The 14,709-nt window shown below is 40.5% G+C and overlaps 1 protein-coding gene across 7 annotated transcripts in view; it reads right to left on the bottom strand.

Annotated features, from left to right (window-relative positions):
• LOC131039530 (uncharacterized) overlaps positions 1–14,709 on the bottom strand; it is a 129,476-nt gene that overhangs the window by 48,051 nt on the left and 66,716 nt on the right. For 4 of the 7 annotated variants that reach the window (XM_057972316.2, XM_057972311.2, XM_057972308.2 and 1 more), the window contains one exon: positions 9,780–10,354. The exons of 1 other annotated variant lie outside the window; for it this stretch is intronic. In XM_057972316.2, the coding sequence (XP_057828299.1) occupies positions 10,270–10,354 (85 nt within the window). In that variant the 3' untranslated portion in view covers positions 9,780–10,269. Of the gene's footprint in view, positions 1–1,298; positions 1,400–9,779; positions 10,355–14,709 lie in introns of those variants that run through there. 2 more of the 7 variants (XM_057972315.2, XM_057972312.2) reach the window with 2 other exon arrangements.

Here is a 14,709-nt window from a genome sequence, read left to right as displayed (position 1 = left end):
AACACCACAAATTGACTCTTTTTGAATCACAAATAGAAATAACTGCCTATAAATATAAATACAAACCATAGAACAACAACATAAACCTGAAACATATCATTAAGACCCAACACAACAAGAACCCTTACAACAATGCTTGAAACAACAAGAAAATTTTCTAAAAAACGAAAGCATAACGAAGAAACCTTACCTCAAATTTGAAGAACAACGGAAGAAGAAGAAGGATTAGAAAATTGAAATTAAATCTCCATCCCAAAATCCACTCTAACAAGCAGCAAAATCCACAAGAATCCACAAACAAAACTCTTGCAAACAAAGTCAAATTGATTCCAAAATTCTATTCAAATCGGGTTTCAAAATCTCTAAACAATTCGATCAAATTTTCTCTCACCAATCTTCTCCAAAACCCCCAATAATTCCAGCATGAATTCCAATCAGCCACAAGAAACTCCAACAAATAACCAAATGAATCTTCAACTCAATCCTCCAAAAGTTCTTCAACAATCTCACATAACTACAATTCGAAAACATAATTCAGTCTTCCCCAAAATTCTTCTCCAAGTAAGCAAATTCCTTCCCCAAGATTTCCAACAATAACTCCCATCAAGAATCCCTTTCAAACTCAAAATAAAAGAATAAAAAGACTCACAACTCCCCTTTTGAAACCAAAAGTCACAATAAAGGAGATAATAAAATGGTAACCCTTAAATTCTCAACAATAATTAATTTCCCTCTCAATACAAGAAATTTAATAAACACAAGGAATAAATCATAAAAGGGGTAAATGCAACATAGGAAATAAATAAAACCTAGGAGATAAATAAACTCATGATAGCATACCATAACATAGGATCACTAATTAAAACATAAAACTCATTAAATATCTTAAACATAATCCATAGGAGAAATAATTACATAAAAAGGATAATAATCACATCACATTAAAATTACTAACAATAATATAACTATAGAATATAAATATTCACCACCACATAAAAAGGACACAAAATAAATAAGGGAGCGCATCACCCATCTCATACTCAAGACCACAAATGAAGGAAAAATCGAATATTGCCTATGTGGCAATTCGAATGGGTAAACACATGACCAAAGATAATTGTTCTAATACAAGGCATAGGTTAGGGCTAGGATAACTTGGGTCTCATGTACTATCTCCATTATCACCATCTGGAACTGTAAGGGACACTCAGACCCATGTAACTAAGTGGAGTCGTTGCCTGGTGCCTAGTACCTGCAACCTGCAAAACACTTATGCACAATATATATATATATATATAAAGCATATCGAAGAATACAAGTTGGGTGAAGGAGAATTATAGTATCGCATGCCTCTCATAACGAGTGATACAATATCATCCCTTTCACCTAATTGCTCAACCTACATCAAGAAGTAATATATCTAATCAACACTTCTCATAATGGTAGTGTTGACGTGTCTGAAATTGCATTGCTGCAAACTCCATACGGCCAATGCAGAATAGAATAGGCAACTGATTATCCTACTCTCTCTTGAGATAAGGAAGTCTCTAAGCTGTTTTCTAAGTTTGATCAAAAGAGACTACCTCAAGGTTTCTTTTGTCAGGTCTTGACTGCGGGATTTTTCAGTGGCTTGATGTGTTTATACTGGAAACACAAGGGGGACTAACGTTGAACTGGTAATTTATAGATAAGTTCCCTGGAACTTTTATGATCTTTCTATCGGATGATTTCGGTTAATTTGATACTGTTTTAATAGGACTGCAGATTTTCTGAATAAAAAAGGGGAAAAAGGAGGGAAGGATAGAGAGAGAGAGAGAGACATGAAATGTAAATTCTACCTAAAATAGCAAATTCAGTCAAGCAGACAGACACCTCCAGGAAACTAGATTAAACATCACCAACTGCTCAAGCACAATGTTTGCATAAATCCAGTGCAATCTTCAAAGGAGAAACTAGATTTTCATATTATCAAGTACAATATTAGAATTTTTACATTCATAGTATGTGTTTGATAACTGAACTAAGCATGAAAGGTCCAGATTAACCATGCAAAAAGAAAGACAATCAGTCATTCCCTAATGGTGTGGACTGCAAGGATTCTATCAGATGCTTGATTGAAAAACGCTATGCAAAATAAATAGACATAACTAAAAGATTTCTAAATTAAGTGAAGAAGGAGACCATGCACTCACAAGGAAACTTGAAAACAGTCTTAATTCTTTGCATTAATTCCTGTAAATTTCTCCAGAGCTTTCGCAACAATCCAAGAACTTCTTACAAAAAGAGGGAAAACCAGACCCTTAAATAGGCTTCAAAAAGGATGAATGGCCTAGATTTAATCTAAACAAGTGGCCCAGATTCATCCATAAAGCATGGCTGCCCATACCCATAAATGGGAGGCAAATATCAACAACCACCCCAAAATGGGCAATAACTACCCAAAAAGGGATAATTACAGCAATTTTGAAATAATCCAAAAAGGTGCATCAAATAAAGCTTTACATTTGTTGACCAAAAGTCAACTGTCACCCTTTTGTGCAAAAGTGCACTTTTAAGATTTAGAGGGAAAAAAGCACTTTTGCGAAATTACTTTCTCTATTTCGGTCTCACACTCCTTTTCTAGAAATTGATCCTCACCATGCAGGTATTCCCACCATAAATCACGACCTGCTGCCTGTTCCTCGCGAACGTATTCCCGAAACCTGATGCATAACTGGAAGAGCAAACTAAATGGAGGCGGGAGGATGGTGAATTTTGTATTGCATGCCCTCAAGATACTGGTCCACGTGTTTTAAACCGTCTTTCCAGCTGGAGCGATTACGTTCAAAGCATAATATGTCTGAATGGAACTGACCAGCAAAACTCAAGTCCTTAGTGGAATAGGAAATCTTATCCGTCCCCAATCTTTCTTCCCAGTCCGGCTGGATTGCATTATCGGACAAGTCATTTATCCATCCTGAAACCATTGATCGGAGGATGGTCTTACCTAGTTCTTGCATGTTTCCCAGAATCACTTCACATGCGTCACTTTCTTTATCAATAATTTCTTTGGTGTCGTTCTTCATGGTGATGGTCCAGTACCACTCCTTAAGAACACTGATGCTATGAGGATCTAGGATGGCGGACAATGTGGGAATTTGCACGTGTCCAGAAAAGAGCTCTCATGAGGGAAAGGGCAGTGGCTGCCACTTCGTGCATGTTAAGGGATTCCTTCTTTACCTCCAATAACTTGACTAGAGTGAGCTCTCGATGGAGGGCCATTTCTTTTACTTCCTTAAGGATCTGCTCTCCCTTTTTCTTGATGTCTTGCATCCATTCCTTGACGGCCTTTGCGGTGTCCCATACTCCTTCAAATTCAGTTGTGGTCCTTTGCGCCAATGTTGTCAAGGGAATATGGGATTCGGAGGGATTGTGCAATGGCCTTAGGAGTTGATCGATGTATCCTTCGGCTTGCTCAGCACGGGCCCGATACATGTCCTTTTCAGCTGTGATCTCTTCGAGCTGCCTGAGTATATTTTGCACTGAATCCTTAAATTCTTCCTTTTCTTCCTCTTTAGTGGCTCGTCCGATGGGAACAGTTGTGATGCTATAATCTGCCAGTGTTATCTGATCTGCTGACTTGTCTACAGGCGGGGTGGCAATATGAAGAGTGTGGTTCCTTTGCTCGTCTTTGGTCACTCTAGAATATGCCCTGGGCTTTTTCTTCCCCTTAGCTTTTGCTTGATCTATACGCGAGAAGATATCCTCTAATCAATGGGTGGTCTGGTGGCGGCCTTGCGCTGGGCTCTGGCAATCAACCACTCTTGAGGCACTGTTTGGGTTGATGATAAGGTTAAGTCCACATTTTGTTCCTTGACGTTCTCAGTTGACTCACCACAGATTGCAACTGCTCTGCCACCGAAGGAGTGAAAGAGGTGTGAAGCCCTTTGCTTGGAGCTGAATTCTCCCCTATTTCGCTGAACAACTGCCTGACATCTTCATGTGAAGGTCGTTCTTCAGCTCTTTCGAGCTCATGAGTCTCATCTATCCTTTGCTCTCCTTCGACGATGGAGTCATCTTTGGCTGTATGTTGGAGCAACAACTCGTGACGGCTCTGTTGAGTAGGTTCATGCACTTTGACCCCCTGGTGGATGGAATTTCTCCTTCTTCTATTTGGTTACCCAGTTCGGTCAATTCGAGGGCTCTTAGCTCAGTGTCCAGCACATCGGGCGTAGGAGGATCATTGGCTTCAAATGCATCGATGTCGCTTTGGGAAGGCGGAGCAGGTATACAATCCAATTCTACAGCATCATCGGACGAACTGGGATCTTTTGAAGATGAAGTGGCCTCTGGCCTCTTTATAGGAATCTTTTCCCTTCTTGTTCTTTTGGACGCCCGAATCCCTCTGCAAGCCTTAGCCTTATTCCTTTTCTCTGGTTTCTCAGTTCCTTCCCGGGGTGCACTAGATGTTCCTTCATCTTCTGAAGACTGAGAATCGAGGCTGCCCATTAAGTGGTAAGTGAACTAGACTCCTTCATGGATTAGCCTTTCGATTTGCTAACGCAACCACTGATCTGTGTACCTTGCTGGGGCTGCCATGACTGCCTTGAAATCTGTGATTGGGTCCTAGGACCAATCAACGCCTGGCAAGAGATGCCTTACTGCTTCAAATTCTCTGACCTGGAGGCAACTCCCTGAGTCTGTGAGCTGATCTGGGACCCGACGGTATTCAAAGAGTCGCATCTGCTGCACACTCAGTCTAGAATATTCCCGTCCCCTGACCTCGTAGTCATCAGAGCAATTCTTCCAATAGTCTTCAACTGATTCCTTTGCTCTGTACCTTCTACCATAGGCTCTTTTTGCCAGATTATCATGATTGAAATATTTTCTTGGAAAATGGTCCTGTAGGCCATAAGAGGCCAGCTCTGCAAGGGACTCATCTGCTAGGGTAGGGGTCTTCAAGTGAACATCATGGTTGCCTATGATCATAGGAAATGTGAATCCAGCCTGCTTGCTTTCTCGAAGTAAGATGCCGGCCGGGCGTGACTACCTTGCAACCTCCATAAGAATTACTTTGTCGGTTGGGTACCCTGGAAGTCGAAGAGGGGCACCATCGAAGCCAACTATTCGGATGTAGGAAAACCTTGGGAACTGAATGAACCAGGCTCCATACCTCTGTACCAAAGTAGTAGCTTGCTCCAAGAGCCTTATGTGTAATCCTCCCTGCATTAGCCTAACCAGGCGCATTGTGAAGGCGTCATTGACGCGTTCATACTGACCAACTGCATAAGCCGGGCTATTCTTTTCCCTCTGAACTATATCTTGGTAGTGTAGCTGCGGGTAGCAATCATAGACTTTCACCTGACCGGGCCCATTCCCGATTTCACCTTTCATTATCAATCCTGGCAGTGGCTGGTTCTTGGTGAACATATAGACCAAATAAGAGGTCATGGTGAAGTACTTCTTCGTTTCGAGCTCAATCAGCTAAGTGTGGATGTTATCGCTTATGATCTGGGCCCAGTCAAACTTAGACTTTCCGACGAAGACCTGCTCTGTAAAATAGAACATCCACTCTTCAAAGTAGCTGGACTTAGGAAGTCCCATGACTCGGCTGAGTAAGGTGACCATATCCCCATGTTCATTATGAAAATCACTCCTGGGGGTCTTTTTCACAATTCTGGCGCTTGAAGGCCTTTTCTCCTTGAACCATTCTTCGTTGATCAGTGCCTTGCATCGGGCCAGATTCATATCATATGCCCCTTGTGCTTCATCTATGGTTGTAACTGTGGGATTGTTTGGAAAGGGGATGTCAAATGCATCACCAATGGCCTCAGGAGAGAAGTCAGCGATGGTCATATTCTCGAGGAGCACTAGTCTGGAATTCGATTCATAATGTCGGGCAGCCTCTACTACTAATTCATAGTTCTGTATTGCTGGAGGAAATCTCGCCGCTTGGGTGATGCCACTTTCCACCATCTGCCTAGGCCTGCCATACGCGTTGGGTGAGAAGACCCGATTCCTGAAGTCTTGAATATCGATATGGCCAAGGTCGGTATCACCGATATTGTCCCAGACGCTCTGAACCTTCAACTCCCTCAATCCTCCTCTTTGATATTGGTACTTCATCCTTTCAACCTTACGCGGGATATCTGATTTGGATGCTCTTGAGGTCTCGGCTGCAGCGGTCGTTTTTGATGATTCCACCGCCGATTTAGGCATTTATCCTGCACAGTCGGATGCGGATTACAAGATGATACAAGAAAAGCAAGGCGGTTTAGATAGAAAAATGCTCCAACATGCCGGGATTAATTTAAAATTTAGATTGGACATGGGGCGACGTTTCTAGCTAAAAAGGGCTTGATCAATTTTAACCACAACATTGATGAAGATTTTTGATTGTGAATTTATACTTAACGCTTTCTGGATTTTGAATTAATTTCAATAGAGACAAAGCATGAAAAGTTCTCCTAAGTTTGAAAAAAGAAGATGCAATTTCCGGTGAAGCGTTAGGAGTGAATTCTAGATTTCTAGTGCTTTGAACAACGTTTTATGAGCGAAAGAGATGCAGATTTCAAGAATTCAAGCATTTTGATCAAATTTCACGCATTTGTCTATTCGATTTAAGCATTTTCAAATGATCATACAAGAAAAAGCGTACTTACCTTATGAGAGCGGATGGCGAGAGATTGCCCGACCTTGCCGCATGAAATGAACGGACGATCCTGTAAAGTTTTGAATTCCAACGGTTATCTCTTTAGTTTAAATTTTTTTGCGGTTGTTGGACGAGAGAGAATTTATCATTTTAAATGGTTTTTACCCTGGGCAATTGGCAATTTAAATTTGGATGCTTTGGAAAGGTTTACATAACGCCTTACCTTGAATATGATTTACACGGAATTAGCTTTGTCTTTCAAATCTGTCGTGATCTTTCTTTGTATGAAATGCAGCAACATTGAGGGAGGGTTTATCAAACTTTGAATTTCCCAATCTGGGCTTGCGCACAGCTGTTTTGGAGAAATGGAGGATTTTAAAATTTCGAATGATGCCACCTTTCAACCTCGGACCTTGGAGAGTTTGGGGACCCCTTTGAAATTTAAATTTTGCCTTCTATTCAATCCCAAGGGCAAACTTCGGATCAATAACGCTTTCTTCTTTGCAAGTTTTGCAAATTTCACGTTTTACATTTCGCGATTTGCAAGCTTCTAGCGAATTTCGGAGCACTGCCTTGGAGAAAACTTCGGACCTAACACCTCTTCTTTTGCGATTTGGAAAGTTTGCGATTTTCACTTGTTGGGGCTTTGGGCGTTTGAAGGTTTCGGAGCACTGGCATTGTTTGCAAGTAAAACTTCGGACTTAAAAGATGATCCTGCAAATTTCGGAGCTTATGGATGCTCTCGCTACCATGGAGATATTTTCGGATTTCAATGACTTCGCAAAAACTTCGGACCCTTAACTCCCTGTTGGCAACTTTGGACTAACCTCGGACCTCAACGCCCTTCTAAATTTCGGAGCTTTGAATGAATTTAAACTCCCTTTCACGATTTTAAGACACACTTCGAAGTTCAATGCGCTTCTATTTATTGAAATTTCGGACCTAGGGAATGATTTAGCAAATCTCGGGCGTATTAGATGTTTCCGCCAATTTAGTCGCCTTCAACCTTTCGCGATTTTGGAGATTTCTGGAGTTTTCGAGCCTGAGGTATACTTCGCAATTTCAACGCTATGGAGCCTTGGGCGCTTGAAGCGCATTTTGCAAACCTAAACAAACTTCGGAGCTTGCAGCGTTTCGTGGAGAACTTCGGACCTTTATACCTTCTTTGCAAATTTGATGGGTTTTAAAATATCGGGGCTAGGGTCCGAAAATGGGTGTTTAAAGCGAACTTCAGACCTGGAGGGGTTTTTGCAAGATTTCGCACTTTATCTCTTTTCCGAAACTGCTCCAAGGTCCGAAAATGAGGCGCTTAAGTGATTTTGGAGCTTAAAGCACTTTTGGAATACTTTGCGATTTTACCGTTTTTATCCCAAGGTCCGAAAATGAGGACTTAAGCGATTTTCGGAGCTTGAAGCGCCTTTTGCAACTTTCGACACTCTATGTCTCCTTTCCAAAATCGCCCCAGGGTCCGAAAAAGAGAACCTTAAGTGATTTCAGGGCTTGAAGCGTCTTTTGCAAGATTTCGCACTTTATCCTTTTTTTCGAAATTTCAAAGCTGGGGTCCAAAAATGAGATTTTACTTGCTTTTCGGACTTAAACGCCTTTCTTTTATAAATTCAATATACTTTCACTTTCTTCTCCAGGGTCCAAAAATGGGTCTCATAGCGAGTTTCGGACTAAAACGTTGTTTTTACCAATTTGGAGCTCCAATGCCACTCTTGCGATTTGCCATTTTTTTTTTAATTTTTTTTTTTTCCTTTTTTTTTTTTTAAAAAAAAATTTCGGAGCTATAGTCCGAATTTGGGGCTTTAGGGCGTTTTTCGGACCTTGGAGGCCGTTTGGGAATACTTTGCATTTTCACACTCTCCAGTTTTCACCCCAAGGTCCGAATTTGGACATTCTTTAGTGATTTTCGGACCTGGAGCTACCTTTCGCGACATTTAAAGGCCTTTCACATTATTTTCGGACCAAATGGGAAACATCAAATTTTGAAATTTTCGCCCCAGGGTCCGAAATTCGGCCCCTTGGGCGATTTTGGCAATTTTAACTTAGTGAAATTTTAACCCCTTTGGGCCTCTGGGTCCGAAATTTGGCCCCTAAGGCAATTTTGAAAACTTACGTAAAACATCTGACCTCAGACTAGCCTTCGCCAGATTCCACAAATTTGGATTTTGGAGGCTTCGGAATCCTAAGGCACTCAGGCAAGCTTCGTGACTTCAGCATTTTGGTCAGGGAGTTTGATCCTTCATCAGCAGGTGAAAATCATCCTTCATTCAAATCCTTACAAACATTCGCGGGAATAAACCTCATGCAACCCACTTCGTAGCTCTTGTACGAAAAACGGCGACTTTGGTCTTCGTGTGACCTTTAGGCGTACTGCTCTTGCTTGGCGGGCTTCGCCAATTCCTACTACCTTACGCCTACCCAAGGCGATTTTTAAAACTTCGAACAAACTCTCGACACTCACGCTCGAGGGCTAGACTAGTCGGGAGGATTCATCGGCTCACTTCCCCGACATCACTTTAAGGACTAGTCGCAAACTCGCTCGAAAAGACGCAAGACACTGCGCGAAACTCAGCAGGGCAAAGACGAAAAGCTCAAAACAGGAAGGGGGACCCTGTCGGCGACAGGGAGCGTGTGCAACGCACAACAGGTAGTAACATAAACCATCATGAATATAACATATCATTTCAAGTGTAATCATCAAGACATCTAAACACAAAATCATAAGTATCAATGACTAGCATGATCCAATAATAGAAATGTCATGAATAGTCCATCCAAATGAAACCACATATGTCTACACACTAAGCAAATAAAACTACACGCATACATAGTAACCATCAAGAATATATCAGAACCAAAATAGGAGTCAAACATGGAAGGGTATTACAGATATACATGATTAACTTGTCAGAAGTTCTAATATCCACCACCACAGATATCCAAGTTAGCTTTTGTTTCAATAGTGACAGTTCTTTATGCCATTGTCATCATTTAAATGGATTAAAATTGACTGTTGTTAAAACATTTTTGGCTCTTTTCACAATGAAATTCTTTAAATAGTTTGGTTTCCCTGTCTGTCTTAACTCCTGCTAAGGAAACTGGACCATAGTTTTATTATATATGATGTGTATAAAGTTAAATATAATAAAACGCATATATAACTATCGACCAAAATCAACACTCACAGCATAGTCTATAGCAAACTCAGCTTTCCTTCTTCCTCTATTCAAGCTATCATGCATTTCTCACCAGATATATTTGTAAGCCCATGCATAAATATAAAGGGCAATTTGAACCTAACTCATCACAAAAATATATTTTGACAGGCATAGGAGAACATGAATTTACAAGCCTGGTCATGCATATAATTCGAGTAAATTCAGCTTTCGTAGTTTAGACATCTAGCGTGTCACGTTGTATTTGAACAAGGTAATGTGCATTCTGAATGCTAGAAAACTATATGGCTCATAAGGAATGCCTGCTACTTTGGGAGACAATATAAGCCTTGTATAATTATAGGAGGATTTCAACCAATATATCATCAATGCATTGTCGTCAACTTTAGAGCAAATAAAAGCTTGCATACTTCAAAGGCAGGTGTTTATATCTCGAAAAAAAAAAGTTTACTCTCATCAAATCCCAAGGCAATCCTTAATGCTTTCCTCAAACTTGTCCAAAGCTGTCATTGTCTCCACAAAAGCACCTCCTAAATTCTCACTGTAACAAACAACGAAAACAAAATCCCATATAGAGAATTATTGCTTGCCCAAAATTCCTCCAAAATGTACAAAGTTAAACAGTCATAAAGTAAACTAAGAAGAAACTCAAAAGTATAGACTATAGACACAACATATCATAGCAAATAAAACACGTAATTTTGACTCTGCAAATGAAGGCTCTATACCTTACACATTGCAAACCATGAATTACTTTTAGTTTTAGATAGCGTTTACAGGAATAATGCAAGGCAGCAAGGATTCTCGTATTCTCATTTATCAAATTTAGGCAGACAACAGTAGCTTTGTTAACAACGAAAACCCATTATGCTTTGTGATGGAATAATCAGCAAGTCAAAAGTTCAAGACAAAACAATATTGGTCATGAAAATTGTTTTATCAAAACTAAAGAATCTCCACGTGGCATAGAAACCTGAGGTGAGACTAGTGTCAAGATCTTGATCATGCAGCAGTAAATCGCAATGAATTTTTTTATGCAGCTTTATAAAGGTAGAAATACAATACAATCAGTGCATTAAAGAAAAAAACAAGTGTTAAAAGGTTTTATTTGAAAATTTGTATTAATTTATCTGGAACTGTATTCAAGGTTGAAATAGTAAGAGTTGGTTGAAACAGAAGGGTAGTAAACTATGAAATACGTGAATAATTATATAAAGCTCTTGACTTTCGCAGCATTCTGGCATTCGTGAATGATGTCTCTCATAAATTTTGCAGATCCCCAGCAGCTCCATCTACTGAGATAAGATGCCCCATATAGTGCAGAACTCCAAGCAACAAACCTAGGGATTGAAATTTGCAAGCATATAAGTTTTTCCAAAATCCATGAGGAAGGAGATTCAGGGATTACAATTAATGCAATTAGATGCAAGGGCACGAATTGGAAACTTAAGAAATTTGGGAGAATCTAAGGGGATTCGAAGAGGTAACAGTCTCTCATATCTATACAAAGGGGAATAAGGAAGCAAACAAAATGGCCAATTATGCGATAGATAAAGGGGATGGATTATGGATGGGAGAATCCCTTGCATTGGAAGATTTGTTGGATAGAGAGAGATTACAGGTGACCACCAAAGGACGGGAACATTACTGTTGACCAAAATGGTCGTATTATTGCGATGTAAATCAATTTGACACTGGCTCATTTGTTCATCCGTTCGAAACAGTGTTGAAGTCCCTGGTTGTGTTGAGCAGAGTTGAGTGGTGTTTGCGGGATTGTGTCAAGGTGTTCTGTAGAAGAATGGATACAACAATTTGCCTAGACAAAGTCCAAAATGGCTTTCAGGGGGAAGATCACCAATAGAAGGCTACTGAAGATTTTCAAAATGAAGGATGGCGAAATTTTGGCAGTGGTTAAATTGGAGTTAGGGGGTAGTTTCCTTGCCTCGGAATTTTGCCACAAGGTAAAACGTAGATGTGGCATCCATTTTTCTTGTATGGATATTCAAACTATGGGAATGTCGCTCCACCCTTTCTCATTTGGGACATCCAGGAGGATGTAGATGCTGTTGGCATTAAGTTGTCATTGATGTCAACATGTTCAGATGCAGGTTGATCTGGTTACGTATGCAAGGGGAGACGAGTTGGTTCATGTTTGGGAGTTGATCTAGTTCAGCATGCAAAGGGAGATGTGTCGATTCAGGTTTAGCATTATTGTTGGGAACTTGTTCGTGTCAATCTCACAGTGTGATGGTCGCCACTCTTTGTACGCCTGTGTTTATCGCTAAGAGATTTCACTTCAGCAAGATGCCTTGATTTCTTTGCCGATGCATCAAGTCTTGTCGATCAAGCTTCAGAAGAGTGTTGTTGAAAACCCATAGTGATGAAGCATTTCGGTGAGAGAAACTCATGTCTCTGCGACACCCTTGCTGTTCGGTGTGACTTTGCCTTTCGGTGAGACCTCTTTCGGGCTTAGCAAGTTCCCAGTGTTATACCGACATCCCCTTTTCGGTGGGACATTCAACCGGTCTTGCTGATACAATGTCTTGTTCGGTGTGACTTTGCCTATCAGTGAGACTCCTTTCCAGGCTTGTAGATCCTTAGTGTCATACTGATATCTCCACTTCGATGAGATGTTAGACTTGTCTTGCCAATATAGTTCCTTTGTTGATGTGACCTTGCATTTCAGTAATACCTAGTTCGGTCATTGTAGATCCCCGATGTCTCCTTCGATTTCGATGTGACCTTTGATGTGTCTCATCGACATGTTTCATTTCGATAAGACTTTGTCTTTCGGCAAGACTCTTTTTGCTTTTTGCCGACCTTTTGAGCTATACCAACATGGTCCTTTTCGCTGTGAGATATAAGGTGTCTTGCCGATAATGACTCTTTTTTTATGTGACCTTGTGTTTCGAAAAAACGACTTTTTCTTCTTATCGGTCCTTTGGAGCTATAGCAATATGAATCTTTTCGATGTGACATTGAATGTGTCTTGCCGATAAGGTTTCTTTTTTTAAATGACTTAGCCTTTTGACAAAACTCAAATTGCTTTTTACCGGCCCTTTTGGACTGTAGCGACATAGTTCTTTCTCGTTGTGATGCATGCGGAGTCTTGGCGAAATACCTCTAACAGCAGAGAGAGATCAAACGACATGTTTTCCACCTCACCAGAGTATACCGATATATAAATGGTCCACGTGGACTGTTGACCTAGTTTGACTCGATGGCACATAGGAGTATGCTGAGCACATGGAGTGTATGGGAGGAATCAATTTCCATCTGGATGAAAGGCAAGGTACTGCTGACAGAGATTGGTTACTTGGACACCAAATGTGGTAGCTTGAAATCTAATCTAAAAATATCGCAGGTAGAGATGAGAGAAGGCTATATTTAATGGAGAACAAGTTGCAGACTGCTGAGTGGCTCCAAAAAGATCTGAAGTTCTTTTGTCAATGAGATATCACAGCCATAAGAATATCAGAAAATCTCCAGTCGACAAGACATCAAGTCACAAGGCAGGTGAAGATTACTAGATGTAGTAATCAGATCTCAGAGTTCGATCTAAAAAACAGAAGATGCAATTAATGATGGCGGCCACGTAGGCTGTAAGATAGATTTCTTAGAGGCTCGAGAAGTACTTTTGGATTTTCATTTTGGAGGGAAAGTCTTGGAATGTACAGAGAGGACTGCTAAGTGTGGCAAGAATGCAGGTAGATGAGTGAGTGAAAGTTACAGGGGTGTATGCTGATCAGAGAGAGTGTAGAGGCGGGTAAAAGAGCAAAAAATCAGAGACAAGAGAACATCGTGCAGAGGTAAGCAAAAGAGAAGGTTAGTCTCACAAAGTATGACAAAGTGAGAGCACTGTATCAGGCAGAAATCAGAGAGTAGATGACTATGTTGAATTGCAGAGATCAAAGGGCAGAGGTGAGACATTAGAGAGTCAACATAACACAGCAGCAAGGCAAGCATATCAATCAGTATCAATGGATTACAAAATCTCATTTGTAACAAGGTGTCCAAATTGTATTTGAAATTGATCATTAATTCACTGTATGTCATCTGAGTGGGTGCTCAAATTAGGGGCAGATGCTCCTTTGAGTTGGTGCTTATAAAAATCAGGGGTTCGTACCCATAAACATTATAATCAAACATTCTTGCTGTGAAGCTGGATTAGAGCAATAGACTCTGGCAGCATTTCTCACCGAGGTTTTTCCCCACCGTGGTTTTTCCTTGTACATTTGGTGTTATTTGTTTGTCCTATGTGTGAATTTGTGCTTGATCTCCCTGCATTTCTGTTATTAGCGTTTTCATAGTTGAATATCAAGTTTTAAATTTTCACTGATTCACACTCCACCCTCTCAGTGGTCAATTGTGTTCCTTCAGATTCTTGGAAGGCAAAGGCAGCGAGCTACCTGGCTTTTCTCAAGGAAGCGGTGGGAGGTGTTGGAGTTCCTACTATTCCTACGGCATTGGGCTGTGTTGATTGAGACAATGGTGGGCATGAAGAACCAAAGCAAATGCAATAAAGATGGTGGAGCGGATATGGACGTTTGATTGTTTTGGTAGTGATCCGATGAGATGATTGGAGGCTATTTTGGTAGGCCTCTCCTTTTCTATTTAGGTTCGTTAGGCTTAGTGGGGGATATAATGTCTCTATTCTTTTGGGCTTTGAAGAAGTCCCTTTACTGTATACGGGTGTGGCTCCCTTCACCACTTTTATATATCAAAAAAAAGTTTTAAAAAAGGGAAAAAATTGTTAGTGATAGAGTCCAAAAGTAATGTTAATTGAAAGGACTTTCTATTTACATTCTCAAAAGTGATGTTTTAGAGGGAAAGGAAAATATATATATTATAATTCTCTCCAATGCCTATATAAAGAGTTGAGCATTGAAGAGGGTT

The sequence above is a fragment of the Cryptomeria japonica genome, chromosome 5 (genome assembly GCF_030272615.1).
Source record: "Cryptomeria japonica chromosome 5, Sugi_1.0, whole genome shotgun sequence".
Taxonomy (NCBI): Eukaryota; Viridiplantae; Streptophyta; class Pinopsida; order Cupressales; family Cupressaceae; genus Cryptomeria; species Cryptomeria japonica.
The sequence above is the reverse complement of the archived record's forward strand: the minus strand, read 5'-3'. Positions and strand labels throughout refer to the sequence as shown.